The 18,491-nt window shown below is 37.5% G+C and overlaps 1 protein-coding gene across 1 annotated transcript in view; it reads left to right on the forward strand.

Annotated features, from left to right (window-relative positions):
• The window catches only part of ME1 (malic enzyme 1), a 158,691-nt gene that overhangs the window by 123,884 nt on the left and 16,316 nt on the right, over positions 1-18,491 (forward strand). The window contains exons 8-9 of the mRNA XM_033054780.2: positions 8,090-8,187; positions 9,939-10,052. Coding sequence (XP_032910671.1) covers positions 8,090-8,187; positions 9,939-10,052 — 212 coding nt within the window. The remainder of the gene's footprint in view (positions 1-8,089; positions 8,188-9,938; positions 10,053-18,491) is intronic.

The raw sequence follows: 18,491 nt of genomic DNA on the forward strand, positions 1-18,491 counted from the left end.
TTCACAAGTGTGGGAAGGTATCTCTCTGGCTTTTGTCTTGAGCTACTGTAGCAGCTATCAGCCTTCCTTAGAAGTGCAGCCATGTGCAGGCTTTTAATTTATTCATTTTCTGCAATCTAATTTGTTCTCATGGGGCCTTTGATATTTTCACAAACAATGCCTGTGACTTTGGGTGATCTCCATCCTTAATATTTGAAGCTTCCAAGAGGTGAAAGTGGATGCATTTATTTCTGGTCTCTGTCATTTGTCATCATATCCCTGCAGTTACCTTCAGTAACTTCTTTTTTCATAGCATGTCATCTCCTTTAATGTGGAAGCAGAATAACAGCCCATTGATCTTTTATCCCTCTTCCTATTGCAACTTTATAAACCCTAAGGATCCTTCGCCTATCAACTATAATTAGAATGGATGGTGCTAACTTCTTTATCAATCCTTAGAGATTTTCAGATAATAAACAGCATGATTTTTTCCAGGCTACTTGAAAGGGTGCTTTCTCTGTATGCAAGTTGTGTTTTCTACAGCAGTAAAGCTGACAAGTAGTGCCAGGCCAATAAAAGCAAAGAAACATAACACTGCCATCATCTTCTGAAGATAGTACTTACATGGTATTTTAAACCCAGTTTCTCCAAGCTACTTTAAGATCAAAAGAAATGTTTAATATCTTTCATATAGAAAGGCTTGAGGATTTTTTTCTCTATATAAGATATTCAGAGAAAGGATTCCTATATATCTTAGTTATGCAATGAGGATCTTTCAGTATCTCAATTCTAAAAAACATCCTGATATATGATCCTGATTTCTGACAGACGCTAAAAAAGATAAAGAAAACGTGGCAAACTGCATATACCCATGTGCAAGTACTGACTTGGACAAATGCAGCTGCCCTCTCTTAGCTCACAGCTATTTACAGGGGGTCAGCCTGCCCCTATCTAATGATTGCAGAACATTTGGAAAAGGTCTGCCAAAATACTGATCACATAAAATCTCTAAAGTTGTACCATTAAGGATCACCTATAGGCATATTTAAGAATTTCTGGAAACAGTCTCCATCCCTGCTATAGTATGGTCACATCCTTTACTTTGGAGAAAGCTTTGTAACTTTTTCTACAGTACCTCTCTGTACACAAGAAATTGAGAACAAAACTGAACAGGATTCTGACCAAATGGTGTAAATCTGTATTGGAATAATAAAATTCTTTGTACTTCAGAAAGTATCTTTGTTTTTGGGTAAGTGTTTATTTTCTTCCCTCTGAAATGATAATAATTTCTCCATATTTGTATTTTCAAAATATCTTCTTACAAACACAATAGCAATGTTTCCTTAGGGAGAAAATATTCATAAGGAAAGGGTAGAATTTTCTAGAAGATATGATATGTGATTTTTTTTTTTTCTTTCCAACTTCTGCCTGGGAATGGACCCATGGTGCCTGTGTTACCAAACAGAGCTGTTTCTCAGGGTGAGAGATGATCTCCGCCTGACCACCCTCAAAGGAAGCAGGCTTGGGATTCACTGTTGGAAAATTTCCTTAAAGAGACTAACCAGCTCCCTCCCCTGCTGCAGGGAGATTGAACAAGTCTCTTAAGATCTGCTAAAATGGAAGTCCTAGGTACAAGGCAGTGCTGAAATCCTGCTTCTGGGTGGGATTGGCTTGGGTCACACCTTCCTGCCTCTCCAAGCCCAGGGTGCCATTTTACTCTCTTTCCACACCCATTTTGACTTTGGTGAGTCTGTTGAAACAGTTTTTGCTACTTGAGCACAGTCAGTGGTTTAAGGCATGTTTGCATGTCTTAAGAGACATTTGCTTTCTGTGGGTTTCTTGGTGCTTATCGTGTGGTCACTGGTTGCAATAATTTCTGACATGGTTCAAATAGTGGCATAAATTTCTCTATCTTTGTTGCTTTTATATAGGCCAATTATTTCAATTATTTCAATTATTAGAATTGTTTTGATCTTTTCCTCCCACTTCTGTACTTAAAAATTGTCTCAATTTACAATGACAAACTTATGTAATATAACACAATCTATGTAAAATAAGTGTTTCTCTGCTCTGTAATACTGGAGTTACAGTTCTTGTAACTTCACTGTACCCACAGTTGCAATGCTTTTCCCCATTATGGACACAGGGCCTGTATTTTATGCCAATAAAAATATTTACACGGAAAGATTGCACCGGATTGGAATTAACTTTGGTATCCGTCATGACCTTAGATGTCATTAGTTTTTTAACAGCTGTGTTACTTGATTGCATCAACATTTTGTGAAAAGAAAGAGACCTAAAATAAAAAAATGTAGACCACATATAACTTAATATAATTATTTCATTTTACAGTTTGATTTTGTTTAAAATATATGTTAAGTGTTCAGCAGAATGCCATTTTGATAACTAGGAAAATTATACCTGGAAGTTATGTTGTGAGCAATTCAATATTAAGTCAGTGCCATTCTCAGAAATAAGAATTTCTGTGTCACAAGCATTGTGTTTTTAAACATTCAATTCTTTTAACATTAATATAAAAATGTATACATTTGGTAACTGGAGACTTGAGTTATTGAAATCAAATTGTAGTGAAGATTTCGGGTTTGTTGTTACGGCTGTGATAGGCATAGGGCTTCCAGTTCTTTCTCTGACCAAGATTTTGAAAAATGCAGAGTGGAATGACATACAATAGCTCAGATATTTATATCATATATCTCAGATTCTGATAAGATATGCAAACTATAGAAAACTCCTTTCATAGACACGTGCTTTACTTTCAGAGACGTTGGCTTTCAAGTGAAACATGCTGAGATTTTTAAAATGAAATAATTTTTAAAATAAAATAATTTTTAAAAAATCCTATTAAAACATATGCTGTAGGGTTATGTGAAGTATATTTTTCTCAGGATATCATCTCTTTGTTACACGTGGTAAATTTACATTGAAATCAGTATCTTTTCAAGTAAATCCCCTACTGTAGCTTTGTAATTTTCCATGTGTATGGACAAGCATGTGTATGCATAAGCATTCCTCTGTTTCATTTTTTGCTCATTATGGGTTTAAAAAAGAAATCCATTCTCCCTATGTTCTGGGGCAGCCAGCTCCAGGTAGCCCTGCTTGCCTGAGCAAGGAGTCACACCAAATGCCTTCCCAGCCTCAGCCATCCCCTGCTGCTGGGGCTCTGTATCCTTTTCCAAATATGCTAAATGGTTGGTGTTTCAGAAAGGCTGCATTTCTCCTTGCCTGGAGCCTTTCCCCTCTTTTCACTGCCCATTGCAGAGCTGGGCAGTGTGCACTCGCAGCTTCAAGAAGCCCATTCATGACAAGAAGGAGATTCCATCTCTTAAAAGAGGGTCCTTTTGAACTACCCACTGCTGTAGCATTTGCCTCTCTAGCAACTGAGATCTCACCTTTTCCAGAGGATCTTTATTCCCCCTTTTCCCTATAAGTGTAGGAGATGGAAATGGATTTTTTTCTCTGGCACACTGTGAAGCTATTGGGATGGCAAGCAGTGTTAACATGTGATTTCTATTATGCTGTGTATTGAGAAATACAAATTTTACTTTTACCACTTCCTTATCTTTTAGTCCAGAAGGAATACCTCAGGTTTTTTGATGTGCTGCAGAAAGTTCTCCCCTCTTATTGTTTGCTAGCATTTTAAGATGAGATTGGTAAAATTACATAGAGGAACTTCTAACACTTTATTGATTACAAGTTGTATTTTTTGACGCTTTAAGTAACAGACAAAGGCTTCAGTGCAATAAGGCCGTTTCTCATTTATTTAAATTAAATTACATCCAATATAAATTAAGTTTTTATTCTTCACATTTTGGGGCTTTTCCGCCATATTTTGTTCAGTTATATATGCTGAAAAGTACTCTGTGCTCCCAAGCATTTATAGTGTGTCAACCCCAAAAGGCCATGGATTTCCTTTGACATATTCATGCTCAGTTGTGCAGTTTCCTGTAACAAGGCTAAAGAATCTTGCACAAAAAAAAAAAACTTGGTATAGACTAGTGTACCTTGAAATTTCTCATCTATTGTGTTTACACAAGACATGACTTACCTTCCTAGAAAACTATAATGAAATATTTAATGTTGCAGCAGTTGACACTGCTTTAGGAAAATATCCTTTTTAAATTTGCTTTGATTAATCTTATAGAAATCTGTGGACAGTAGAATGAGTTTTAAAAATAATTTCCTTGAACAATGTTTATCTTATTCTGCACACAAGGGATTTAACCTGTGCTCTGGCCAAGCTGATTTTCTCCTTCCTACAGCAATGACAGTCCGAAAAGTGACAAAATTCTGTTTGTGCCTTATGATGTCTGCAAGAAGTGGTTTGCATCTGCCTTGGCAGATGGATGTGAATTGCATTTTGATTCATTTCAAAAACTCGAGGCAGTGTTCAGGGTGAAATTTAAGGTCACGGCGTTAGTCAGAGCAGTTCCGGTTAAACAGATCTGCTATTCAGGCTGCCGGTGTCCCCCTTTCAGTGAGAAGGAATAAGGGAAGCTGCTGACGAGGAGTGATGACAGCCACTGCCAGCAGCAGTGATAGTGGGTTCAGTAATCTAATAAACTGGGTTATTATTCCTTTCAGAGTCAAATGGCTGAATAAAATTGGTGTGGAATACACTTAAACACCCTTTTTAGAGCAATTCTGTGCAAATCGTGATTCGAGAGAAATGTCATATTTAAAGCCTTTATCTATGCTATTATAACCTTTGTTCTGAATCACCCTCATAATGAACATACAGGTAAAACTAGCTCACATCCCATTCAAATATTCAATGCAAAATGTTATTGACATTCAGTGCAGGATTTTATTTATATCTTCTATTTTTCCTTAAAGCAGAAGATCATGTAGTGACAGAGTTGTAAAAATATCCCAACTGGTAATACTTAATGACAGTCCATTTTTCTGGCTAACAAGCTTAGCAGCAGTACATCAGCTGTGAACATAAGTGGTATCCCAGCATTCCCATTCATTATAAATCTGTGGTGTTTCATTTTGACTCTGTCACCACAAAGCAGCCTGAAGAGCAGCTTTCATGGCTCTCTGAGAACTCCTCTGGTGGGAGGCAGGATGCTGTGGTGGCCACAGCTTCAAGGAAAACAGGGATCTTGCAATGCTCCAGCTCAGCTTTCCTTTTGAGGAGACCAGATTGATGGTTTTAGGAGTAAACTGTGTTATGTAGCTCCCTCCTCCTCCTCCTCCCCTGCAAGCACAGCTGTGTAATATAAAATGAGAGAAAAAAATTGGCATCCAATGAGACCATGGGATTTTTTTCTTGCTAGTTATGAGGATTGTTTGGTAGAATACCAAGGGAAACTGAGAGCACACTCTGACTTCTCTTTTTTGCCATTTTTGGTCTTTGCCAGCTTGGCACTTGCCAGAGGAAGACTTAATTTCATCTGGGAAAGAAACAAGCTAGTTCTTGGAGACTGTGGGGTGGAAGGGTCTCAGCCTGATGATTGTTGTTCCCAAAGCCATGCCTCAAAGGAACCATTTTTAAGATTTTTTTATTTAGAAATCAGGGACAGAAGACGTCATGAAAATGACTAAAGAAGTAAAAAATGCCAAATTTATATTGAATAAACATTAAGTGGACTGAGAACAAGGTGTCCTGAATTTCTGATGGTTGAAGTGAAAAGTCACCATCGAAAGCACGTAACAAAACAATTCTGAAGACACATGTTTTTTAACTGTTTAAGTGGATTTGCTTCAAAAAGTGACTTTCTAACTTTATAATGTGTTCTTAAACTTTATTAAGCATTGTCTTTTATTCATGAAAAAGTAACCATTCTTGAAACTCAGATGATCCTACCTACAAACCACAGATTCAAACCCAGCCTTCAACACCCAAATGATGTCATAGAAGAAAAGGTTTACCCATTACCAGGCTTACTGCTTCTGTTCTTTTAGGCCCTGTAGTGTTAGCTACATATATTTGAAAGCCAATGGGCTGTGTGCCTGCGGTATGAATGCTTGTTTTGAGCATCTCATAGAGCTTAATATGGGGATTACTGCTATCTCAGCTTTAAAATTCACCTTGTTTCTGAGAAAAATAGGCTTGTGAATAACTAATTTAGGGGGGGCTGCATGTTGAGGGCAACTGCCCAATATGCAGATTCTGAGCCAAGTGCTTTCGTGGGGCTTGTCATACCCATTATATTATTTCCTTTTTTATGAAGGAAAAATCAGTAGCAATATGAATTCTCCCCTCAATTGTGTGTCTTGTAGGCAATTGCAGTTAGGGCAGTGTTGATCAGGAACAGACTTGTAGGAGCCAGCAGATCTCCTCCTTGCAAGTTCTTGCAGGCTTGTCAAAATTATTAATGGCCTCATCTTTGATTTCCTTGAGTCAGTCAGTGACAGCTGCTGCCCAGAGGGGAGGTATTTGATTCTTATTCCTGGAACTGGATGTTGCAGGGCCTGTGTTCAACTCGCTGTGGTCCAGCTCTCCCTGAATCAGATAGGCATTATAAATCTTCAAAGGCTGTTGAAACCCGTGTTTTGACTTTCAGTACCTAATTGTTAGTGTCTGGACAGCATTTTCAGTCCAAGAGAAATCAGTGCTGTCCACAATTGGTTCTTCAGAATCTCCTCTAGAAACACAACTTTGCTGGAGGTATTATCTACCTCACTACTACATTCCCATCCATGGGATGTTTTTATGCGAGGAAGGAATAGAGTCTATTTTTTTTTTTTTAATAGGCTCACCTTATGTTTTAAGGATGATAATAATTTGTGAAAAATACAAGCTTGTTGCATGAAGTCACAAACACACGAAAGAAAGTCTTACCCTTCCAGTAGGCTTTGCTGGGGAGAAGGAGTCACCTTCAGTCTTTGGGTCAGAAGAGACAGATATGAGGTCCTGGTGACTAAATACAACTTTCTTGGGCATGGCAGAGGCTGACAGCTTGACTCAGCAGTGCTGACAACTCACCTGCAGTGCAGTATCGATTTGGGTGCAGCAGGTCAAGTTAAGAAAACTTAACTTTCTGAAACAGTGGGAAAATTGGGATTGTTCCAGATAAGAAAAGCTGATTGGAACACCATGAGTCTTCAAATGTAATAAATTACTTTTTGCAAAATAACAGGCTTTCCAGTAGTAGATAAGAGGCCAAAATAGAAGAAGAAGAAGAAGAAAAAAAGAAGCATTTAGATTTGAAATTTTCAACCTAAAGTAAAGTTAAGCACTGGAATGAATAGCTTGCTGAGGAGATAAAAGAGAATTTGAAAGAAGACCTTAAGGACAAGTTAGTCAAATATATGTTGGCAAATCACAGAGCTTAGATTTACCCTGCCACTGTGAACAAGTTTGAGTTACATGCCTGCTTGAATTCTTTTTTTGCTCTACTTTTTATTAATAGCTGTTTCTCACAATGATGACCAAAACTTCTCCATTCAAAGAGAGACAGGTATCTTGTTCCCTGGGGTTCTGATTTGGAAAAGACCTCCCCAGGCTAAATCATAAAAGTAAATGTTAGCCTTTTTCCCTGTGTGGCATCACTCAAAGATAGATTTACAAGGTTTTAGAAGATACTAAACTGAAACTCCTGTCACAGTGGATTGAAGTCTTAAATAAGCTGGCCTTATTCTTGCAGCTACTTTAGCTTCTCTGTAAATATTCAGTTTGATATTCTACTCTGACAATCTCCCCATGAGAAATGAAGTTTTATTTTAGCCTTGTACTTTACTGTATTTGAAGTATATCTGTTTGAAGAATGAAACCAGTGACTTAGTTTTCAGTATCTGGATTTCTTCAAAATACTTTTCTCTGAACTCTCACATCCTTCATTCTTTACAATGTGTAACTGGCCTATTTTACAATAGTTTGAATGGCCTAGCCATTATACCCATCCATAGAATCAATAAGTTGTATTTTATTTAATGTTACTCTGACGATATTCTCATTTACATTTAATTTTTGTACTAATAAAGTAGAGCAAACTCTAACTCCACTCAACTATTTGTTATTACCCTCAGTTCTTCTATCTTTTAGCCAAAAGACGCTGTGGTATTACATACTTAAAATGTAAAGTTTTGTATTTGTTTCAAGAATAACCACATATATATTCTTTTTTTTATTTTTTTTTTTCAGGAACTGCATCTGTTGCCGTTGCAGGTCTTCTTGCAGCTCTGCGCATCACCAAGAACAAATTGTCAGATCACACAGTGTTGTTCCAGGGAGCTGGAGAGGTAGGTATTTTTATACCTAGGGAAAATTTTACTATGATGACTTTTATTAATATTTAATTGAGTTACAATAAACAAGAAGATTAAGTGGATAGAATGATTACTAACACCTGCTGAAAGTTGGTTTTAGTTCAGATGTAAATTTACAGAAAAAATCTCTGATCATCTGGTGAAGCCTCTTATTTTTCACAAGACATTTTTTGGAGATCTGTTCTCTTTTTAGAACTTCCAGTTTTAGCTCTTCTGCTGTAAATTATTGAATTGCTATTGATATAACCAAGCAAAACATTATTTGTAAGATGAGGAAATACAACGGAGAGATTAAATGTATTTACCTGAGTCAGCATTATTTAGTAAGAAGTGCCCTTTTGATTTTTTTTTGTAATTGAATATTGTTTTTCAGTATTCTGCATATTAAGGTCATCCACTTATGAAAATCTTTATGCACACTATTTTTTTTATACTTTTTTAATACTAATTTTTCAGTGTTAATTTCTAAGCCGCCGACACACAAGTGCAGGCTGTACTTATCTACAGTGTGGCTTGTCATCTCTTGTATTCACAATCCCATGCTGGCATCTTTAATTTCATTAAATATTTGGTGCTATGTCTGCAGTTTTCAAATGGCTTGTGTCCATGTCTGCCATGTCACCACCTTACTGCATCAAGACTATCCATCTCTCTGGAATTCTCCCCTGGTTTTGTTCCATGTTCAACAAGCAGATAAATTCATGGTCTAATGTTTATTTTTTTGTCAATATTTAGTGTGGCTGTTGCTGCAAAGTGGTAGCTATCACCCCTGCTGCAGGAGCTGTTCTGTAATAGAGCAACTTATTTCTTATCAACAAATAAAAGGGAAATCTCACTTGGTTCTCAGTGGAATTCAGTGATTAAGAACAAGAAACAGAACCAACCCAAAAAATACATATACAGGTCTATAATCAGAAATACTGAGCAGTCTGTTGGCTTGTTGCCTGGTTTTCAATCTGTACCTGTATGACATTAAATCTGTTGGATGAAATATTATAAAATCCAGTAAAATCAGCAAAAGATTGATATGTGAGTTTTTCTTTCCCCTGCTTTGACTGGGAGCACAGCCAAGTCTAGAGTTACAAAACACATGAACAGTAGGTAAAAGGAGGCTTACCTTTCTGATGGACATCTTAGAAAAAGATAAGAGTAAAAGCTCTTGTGTTTTACATTCTGGCATGCAGACTGTTATTTCCTTTAGTTTAAATTACAAAAATTTCAAAGAAGAAAAAATATTTCATGTATTCTGAGATGAATATCATAGAATGATAGAATGGTTTGGGTTGGAAGGGACCCCTGCTGTCATGGGCAGGGAACCTTCCATTAGATCAGGTTCCTGAGCGCCCCATCCAGCCTGACCTTAAACACTCCCAGGGCTGGAAGTGCCATTATGTGGAATAAATGTTAGTCCTAGAATTTTCTAGTTTCCAGCCCCAACATTTATTGTGCTCCTCACACTCTGAAGACCCATCTGAAGATTTATCTGTACTATGATTTATCTATATGATTTAAAATTTATCTGTGAGATTCTTCTGCATTATGGTTTCTAATTACCAAATGGTAGCAACAGTTCAGTAGGTTCATTTTATGAAAAAATAGTGATTCAGTTTTATTGTTTATTAAAAATACAAAACTTATCTAAAATACTGGGTAAATGAAACATGTGAGCAGGGGATTTATTTCATTTCTTGTTTTGTACTCTACTTTTCTTCTTTTTCCTTCAGGCTGCATTGGGGATAGCAAACCTCATTCTTATGGCAATGGAAAAAGAAGGGCTATCCAAAGATGCAGCTATCAAAAGAATATGGTTGGTTGACTCGAAGGGATTAATCGTAAAGGTAATACAATTTTGTCATTACTTTAAATATCACAATACTACTTGCATTCTGTAGATAAAGACGAGGACATATTTTTTGCAAAAGCAACTGCAACAGTATCTCTCTTGGCATAGCAAGTTGTTTTTCTTTTCTGAAGTTTATTAAATTAATGACAGACTGCCATGTTACTTGGCAGGGGGATGATTATGCTTGGAGTTCCTCTTCTATTTCTATTAGGGATGAGCGCATAATGAAGAAAATTTTCAGCAGTTCATTAAAAAATGTGTAAGAAAAGAAATGTTCAACTTTGGGATTTAATATTTCCCATCTAAATGCAACCATTATTTGTTAGCACAGTCTTGGACAAAGATGTATAGACACATTACTAGGATGGCAGGCAAGTCATCCTTCTGCAAGTATTGAGATGCATTGCAACAAAAAGCTTCTCTGCACAGTGACACAGCTCATGTTGCAGATGTTGTGGTCTGCAGTGCTATCAACACTGGTCAGAATTTGAAGCTGCTGAGAGACTTCATCAGTCACCCTTACCTCATTCCTTCCACGTGCCAAAATAAAGAAACATATGAATTCCATGTGCCAGAATAAAGAAACTGGTATGTTTTAAAAGGTGGTTATGTATTTAATAGTTTGTGAGCTACTTAAAGGAAATGGATGAGAGGCCAGTTGCCTTTGCTTTTTCACCTTGCTGGTCTGTTTGCAGTATTTGTGGTCATCTTTTTTGGTACCACACTTCACAGTGTTGTTTGGCTGTCTGACATTAAAGGTCTTTTGTGGTTCCCATAAGTGTGCATCAGGAGGATGCATTCAGCAGGCAATGTCTGTTGGCTTATTGAACAGCGTCACATCACCTTTCACTCATACTGTTAAAGGGAAAATAGTACAATCATAGATATTGAGATGGGCAAAAATTACCAAGGTCATCTTGGTCGTCTCTTGACAGAAGGCACAAAAGTAGCCTGATCAGGTACAGAAGAATGCAAGTATCTAGGACACAGATTTTTTTTTTTCCTCTGGTGCTTTATTTGTTTGTTTGATGAGTATTTTTAATCTTTTTGGTTTTCATGTAATAACTTTGAAGTGATTTTATGTCCAAACAAATGACTGAAGGCCTGTGTAGTGCCTGTGGCTGTGGAAACCTTGACACTGCCTAAGAGAAATCTGGTTCCACCATTTTTTTCACCATAGAAACTGGGCATATGAAATTATACAATTGAACTAAAATCACCTCCTGGTGATTAGGGAAGCAAACTAACAGGCGCAGAAGTGTAGGAGCTTCACAGCTGTGAAGCGGTAAAAAAGGTCTCTGCTGCATGTCCATCCAGTTGAGGTGGTTAACCAGCCTTTCTTCTTGCTCCCTGGTTTCTTGTCTCAGTCTCTCACTGCTAATTTGCCAGTCAGATGAGAATCTGGGCTGCTGCTCTTGGTAAGCAGACTCATTCCTTTCATAGGTTCTAAATTTTTAGTGACTTGGTGACTGCATTCTTCCCTCACCACCTTCAAGCTTCTGCGCTCTCAAGCAGTGCCAAAACCAATCAGTGTCTCACACAGCCTCGATGTTCCTCTCCTCTGCTTACTCTTCTTGGTGGAGCTTTAATTTGGATTTTGTCCAAAGAGCAGTCCACTGAATTTCATGTCTTGCCTGGAGTGTATTTGTGAACTGTTTGTGATTGCCAGACATAACAGCTGTCTGAGGTAGATTAGGGCTGAATTTGTGGCCAGATGTTGATGCAAGCAGCAGGAACCGACGGTGCATATTTCACATCATTGCTTGTGTTCCTGGAAGACCTGGCAGCACCAGTTTTCCCATCTGGCTGTCCTGAGGGGCTTGAGAATGGGTGGATGCTTGCTCCTGTGCTATGTTTGAGGGGCATCTGTCAGTGCAAGGCCTGGGCTGGACATAAGGAAACATGTCCTTGGTCTAGGGCTCTGCAAGTCCTCTTTTGGTTTTCTTCTGAAAGAAAATTATTCTCCTGGAAAAGTGAAAAAAAAAAAAAAAGGGCGGCAAAATACCCTCTCTCCAAAGGAAGAAAATACATTGTAAGCCTCAAGAGGCTTGAGTTTTAACTGCTGGGAGTTATATATACAGTGAGTAAATAATTAAATTATTCCCGGTTCCTTTTTCTGGCATGATAGAGAATGCTGTGATTTAGGTCCACTTAGGAAATTATTTTTGGCTTTAGCTGATTGCAGAAACATGCTGCAATCTTGAAGAACTTTCCAAACTCTAAGAAATGAGATAAGAAAAGTAAAAGGAGGAAGATTTATGAGAATAAGGTAAAATCAGAAAAACTCTAATATTACAAACCTTTAATTATTGCAAAGGTAAGAATTACCAAAATCAGAGCACAGATCACAAGTTAATCAAATTTTGCATAAGCTAAACTGACACTTTCTTCTTACTACTAAGGACATGTATTGGTGGAAACCTGATCAATTAGAGTCCCTTAATATTTGCCTCAGCAAAACCTGCTTGATCAAAAGAATTTTATGTGAAGGAGGAAGACCTTTTCAGTACTAGAAATATTCTGTTCAGTTGCTTTAGCAGTATGAGAAATAACAGAATCCTGAAGACTCAGCAGTTACTTTGTCCAACTAAACTAATTTCTACATCATTTATATTCTATACTGGCCTTTGATCATTAATTTTGCAATGTGTAATTATAGATTTAAACATTGCTTCTCCTTTCATCTACTTCCCGTAAAATTTCAACTGGTTCTATCCAAAGAAAAATAACCTGGGAACTGTTGACCTGGCTGCAGTTTCCACCTTTTTCTTCTTCCCTCACCCTCCAAGCTGCCACGAAGTCACTTATTAGGCTTTTGTTGCTGAATTTTTCCTTTGTGGCTTTTTAATTTTAGTTCAAGTGCAGCTGTGTTTTCATTCTCCTGTTAATTTTATTTTCCCCCCATGGGAACCATCTGTTTTCATTAAACCAAGCCTGATGACCAACTTTTCTGCTATGTTGTGGTAAAAGAGCTGGTGATGAAGGCTGTGTTTGTTATACTGTCCATAATTGTGTTCTATAATTCCTTCTAGACAATTTCCAGTGTTGTAGATACCAGTTTGGGGTTGTTGTTTGGTCTTTTAAAGTTTGTTCAGAATGCTTTCACCTTTTGAAACTGTTTTCCAAAGGGGGGTTTTGCACATCATTATATCATAAGAATTTTGCTGCTTAAACTGTGTGATTTTGAATCTTACTGTCTGAAGTATCCCAGTGTATTCAAATGGAAATTTTAATGCTTAATTCATAGACACTTTAAAGTCGGTTTTGCACTCTTGTGCACTTGAAGATTATACATAATCAGTTGGGACTCATCTTTAGTTCTGAATTTCTGAATTATCACACAATCACAGTCTATCTGGTGAATGTATACTTACCTATATAAACACATTGGTGGGTAATGTCTCCCACATTCCATTCCCCTGTTCTCAGTGTTCCCATATATTTTTTTCTATTAATCCCACAGATTACATAAATGTGTGATGTGTGGTGAACACATTTTATGTCTTCTATAAAGTTGCCATAGTGTCATGTTTAGCCATATTAGGTAGCCAAGTCTTAGTCCATGAGCTTGAAAGACAGTAAATTCTTTTGTGTCAGCTGGTTGACAAGAGGCAGGATGTGAGAATGTTGGGATATTCATAAGGTTCACCACTGTCTGAGCATTTCAGTAATGTGCTGCAAAGGCTTTTACTGCTTTTTGTTTTGTTTGTTTTCTAAGGCAATACCTAGAGCAGGGTAGGGTGATAGGCAGGAGGGTTCTTGGAACTTCTGGGAATATGATACAGTTAATAAGGCATTTTTAATATGTAAATGGACTGAATAGAAACTTCCCCCTACCTTCTGCCAAGGATGGCTGCTCCTGTGCTGAGGATGGACAGGGTATGTTCCTGGGCTGCCAAACATGCTTCTCTTGCAAGTGAAGTTTTTCTGTAATTTGCAAGGCAGCATTACCTTTTTGTACACTGCATAATCTCTATTACACAAAAGTTGTTCCTTTGCAGAGGGATGAATGTTATCCTTAATTTCAAAGAGTAAGTCAACATGGAGAAATGTTTCTTTTGATAGTTTTGCACTCTATTCTTTCTAGTTCAGCACAGTGATACTTGTCTAGTCAAGTGATTTGTATTTTAAATATCCATTAGATGTGTGATCTTAAACCCTGTATGACAAGCACAAGAATATTCACTGAGGTCTGATGGCTGAAGACCTCAGAATGTTGATCTTTTAGTATCAGAGGAAGACCGAAATAGATCCCAAAAATTTAGCAATTTCTGTGGTCCTGATTAATTATAGTGGAGGTAACCAGGTAAACCTGTAGATAATCACATAAAAGGATTTCATTTTTCATCCTCTTTCCCCCATTTCATTATCCCTGGCAATCTTATTTGCAAAAGATTTTCACAACCAATTAACTGCATAGGGTATGACCCTGATTAAAGTTCATGGTTTGGTCAAAGCTGGGTACATACATGGTTCAGTCTTTGCTTAGAGAATGATGGAAGAGAAAAGAGGACATTTGGGAATGATACCAGGATTTCAGTGCCAGACTCATCTAACAAGTGAAAGAATTTTCAGAGCTCACAATGAAATACCATAATATCAAACTGAATCCCGTCCAGACTGTTACTGATTTAAAAAAAAAATAAAAATCACTCTTTTAAAAAGCCTCAATTTCATATGATATTAATTTGATAATGGTTTTAAGTTTTATATAACACTGTCTGCCAGTTCTGCTAGCTTTTAATTATTTCTAGCTTTCTTTTTATCAACAATCATTTATTCTGACACTTCTATTCTTGATCAGCTCTTTTATGGCTGACTGCAACTTGGAGCCAAAAAATGATTTACATTTTAGCAAAGATGCAATGCCTTGGGTATCTCCAAGGTGCCACAATCACTCAAAGCAGTTTCTGCCTTATTTTACTCATGTAGCATCCCAGCAAAGCAATCCTTGTTTGCTTCATTTTTCTGCTGTCTGGGGGATTAATCTTTGCACTTTCATCTCTCATTTATCATGTTCTATATCAAGTACAATTTTTTAAAAAAGGAAACTTTAATTTGTCTCCAAATGCTCGTAGCATTACTCATGCTCAGTGAGTAATGTATGAAAACAAGTGAGGACAAGGCAAAAGGGTGATTGGTGGGGTGTTTCTCTAAAAGAGACACCACCAAAACCCATTGCCTTTGTTAGCATGTAACTCTTTGACACTGTGTTCATTAGATGTACTGCTGAGATGGGGACCTAATTTGGATGGTTTATTATTTCTTTGCTCATACTACGCTACTGAAATTAATGATTGATTTGCTCCATTTTCTGCTGTTCTGCGGATTTGTGATTTGCTCTGGTTCTCGGATCCTATCTTCTTGAAATAATTGTCTTTATAAATTTTGTCCTGCCTGTTATTAACCATGTGTGCTTACATGGAAAGGGTACTTTATACATTTTACAGGACTAAAACAGCCCTACTTTTCTAACAATGTGTTTTAAAGTCAACACCAGAATTGTATTTCTCACCATAATTTTATGTTTTATTGCCAGCTATTATGACATTGTCTCCTCAAAACGCTGTGCTTTTTTCACACAATTGGTGACAAATTGTTTATTAGTTATGTGTCCAAGTAGCCTTGGTTTGGTTTTAATGTATTTTCTTCACCTTTAGGTGTTGGATGATAGGCCTGATCAGGAGGCACTGTCACTTTATTATTAGAGTCTCAGTATGGGGTTTTGGGAGGGCTTGCATGTCTCTGCTTTTTGGTTCCTAATGAGTTGGCACAGGAGTGCCTGTCACCTGCAGGCCCTTGGACTGCCCAGTGTGACTTTTTGAAGAATTTTGATTTTTGTTTGTGAATTTTTATTTGTGATGCTGTCCTGGAGTTCTGCTGGGGGAGCCTGGCCTGTCCCCTCCCAGCCCACTCTCTGTGCCCATCCTGTGCCATCCCTTTCATGATTCTGGGGCCCCCCCATGGAGGTCCCTCTGTAGTCCCTGCCTAGAGCTCTCAACAACCTTTAGACTGTGGATTTACTTGTGATGAAACAGATAAAAAAGCCATGTAGAGACCATCTCCCAAAAGGGAGGTGCTTCACCAGCTTCTCCCATGACTCTTAAGCCCCCCCCAATTTTTTTTTTTTTCACAATTGCTTTTTTGTTTGTTTTTCTCTTAACTCTGCAATAAGGAATTCACAGAAAAAAATGCAAGTAAAACCAAAACATTTACAGTTGGAAATACTCAACTTACTAATGGATTGGTTTGCTCCCTGGTCTATATTCTCATGTCTTTTGTGGTTCTCATGTCTTCAGTATTTAAGAACCTCAAATTATTTTATTAATTTATCTGTGTACTAATCTCTGAGCTCTTGTTTAAATAAGCCACAGTTGACACAGTGAAATGGAAGCAAGTGTTTATATAAATAGATTTGTGCCTCCCTGACTGTGGGACGGGACGAGTGCCAGCACTGCCTCAAATGTGGGACAGTGCAGTGCTCAGGGTGCTGTGCCTGATTCACAGCTGCCTCCCAGCTGATGGGAAGAGCATCAGCTCTTCTTGGAGAGCTTCCAGCCCTGCCTGGCCTCGTTGGCTCAGAGCTGCTCTGCTCTTCAGCCCTGCTTCGTGGGCAGCCCCGGCAGAACCAGCTCAAACAGGCCATGGAGGGTGGTGTTTGTAAGGTTTGCCTCCCGTTTTCTAATTTCCCATATAGATGTCTGCTGTGCAGTCTGGTCTCCTGTTTTTACAGCTGTTTTCTATGAGAATTCTCAGGGTTTTATTTATGGGTCATTTTTGTTTGTTATCTGAGCCTCAATTTGGCTATAATGTGATGATAAGACTAACTTTCTGTGAAAACTGTGATATACATTTGCTTGAAACTTGATCTCTGTTGATCAGACCCTTAAACTAAAAGCTTCAGAACCCTCCCTGAAACTGCTCCCTATGAACTTCTTTCATTTCAGATCCAAAATGCAGGCAATTTTTATAGAACTATTAACTACTGAGTCCTGTTACTTTCTTTCACTGCTTGAATTGAAAGGTCCTAGTGTTCATGTGACTGTGTTTTGTAATAATAAAATCAATGACACTGGCCCATTAAGGATAGAGACATTTTAGGATTGCCAACATCTTTCATACATGTCACAATCAGAGAATGCTGCTATTGTTTCTTTATCTGTGTACTTCATCTGTTGATTTAACACAGTCCACCTTTGTAATTCATTTACTAATAAAGAATTTAGTTCATATTACTTTCTATCTAAGACACCACGGTGACTTCTAATATATCTGTTTTCAGGCTGCTTTGTTCTCTTTTGTTCAAATCCAAAATAACCCAAGGGTTTCTTAGTACAGAATTATACTGTGATAGAGGCAATGTTTTTCCACTAAAAGGTAATTCCTGGCATTTTCATTTTGAGTCTTTGGACTTAAGGATTATTAATCTTTTTGAGTGTCATTGATATTCTCAGCCTTCAGTATTCTAGTGAAAGTATATTGTGTAGTTTATTCAGGCCCCCTGATTATCCAGTGAGGACACTATGATTATCTTTGCGGTACATTAGTTTTTAGTAGTTTTTTGGTTGGCTGTTTTTATTTTATTTTCTGGTTTATTGTTTTTTAGGGGTTTGTTTTTTTGTTGGTTTTTTTTTTTTTTTTTCAATTCAAGCAAACTTATTTTAATGCCCCCAGAAAATTACTTATTCTATAAAAGACAAGAAAGACATATAAGATTATATAGCATTTCGATTATAAGGAAATAATCTTTGTGCTTTTTTATTTCTTTCTTGGAATGATGAATACATTTGGGAAGTAAAAGCAAGAAAGCAAGAAGAATATATAGCCTCTTTTTCTCACTTTACCTTCCTCTTTCTATTGAGAGAGTTTGTGTCCTTCCTTCTAAATAGCTGCACAGGTATCACATTAAATCTCTTGGTTCATCTATGGATTTCAGTGTGAGAGACTTTCTATTTGGATTTGAGTAGTGTCCCTTGATGCAGGAGAGAGACATATGTCTTTATGTACATCTACATATGCTATACATAATAGAAAACATAATATGCCTTAAGAGAGCTGATGCCTGGCCTAGAGTAGTCTTCCTACAGCTATTTGAACAATAATGCAATAACATCCTTTGATAGGAGCTCCTAGAAAAAAGCTCTCCAAATTCTCTCCCCTGTGTGGTGAGCATTGAGGTGCTTCAGTGAAACCATGAGACTGCATAGAGGTTTGGTGTACTGCAAAGGTGCTTAAACTGCTGGTTTTTCTGAGCCCTTTTCATTGACTGAATGAATTTTTAATGATGCTGAAAGAGCAAGACAGTGGATTTAGAAGACATACTTGAATGTGACTGAAGATGGTGTTTCTGCTTAAAAGACTCAGCTTCACGCACAGAACCTCAGAGCTCATTCAAACTCTTCAAAGTATTGTGTATTTTACATTTTTTCTTTTT

The sequence above is a fragment of the Catharus ustulatus genome, chromosome 3 (assembly GCF_009819885.2).
Source record: "Catharus ustulatus isolate bCatUst1 chromosome 3, bCatUst1.pri.v2, whole genome shotgun sequence".
NCBI classification, from domain to species: domain Eukaryota; kingdom Metazoa; phylum Chordata; class Aves; order Passeriformes; family Turdidae; genus Catharus; species Catharus ustulatus.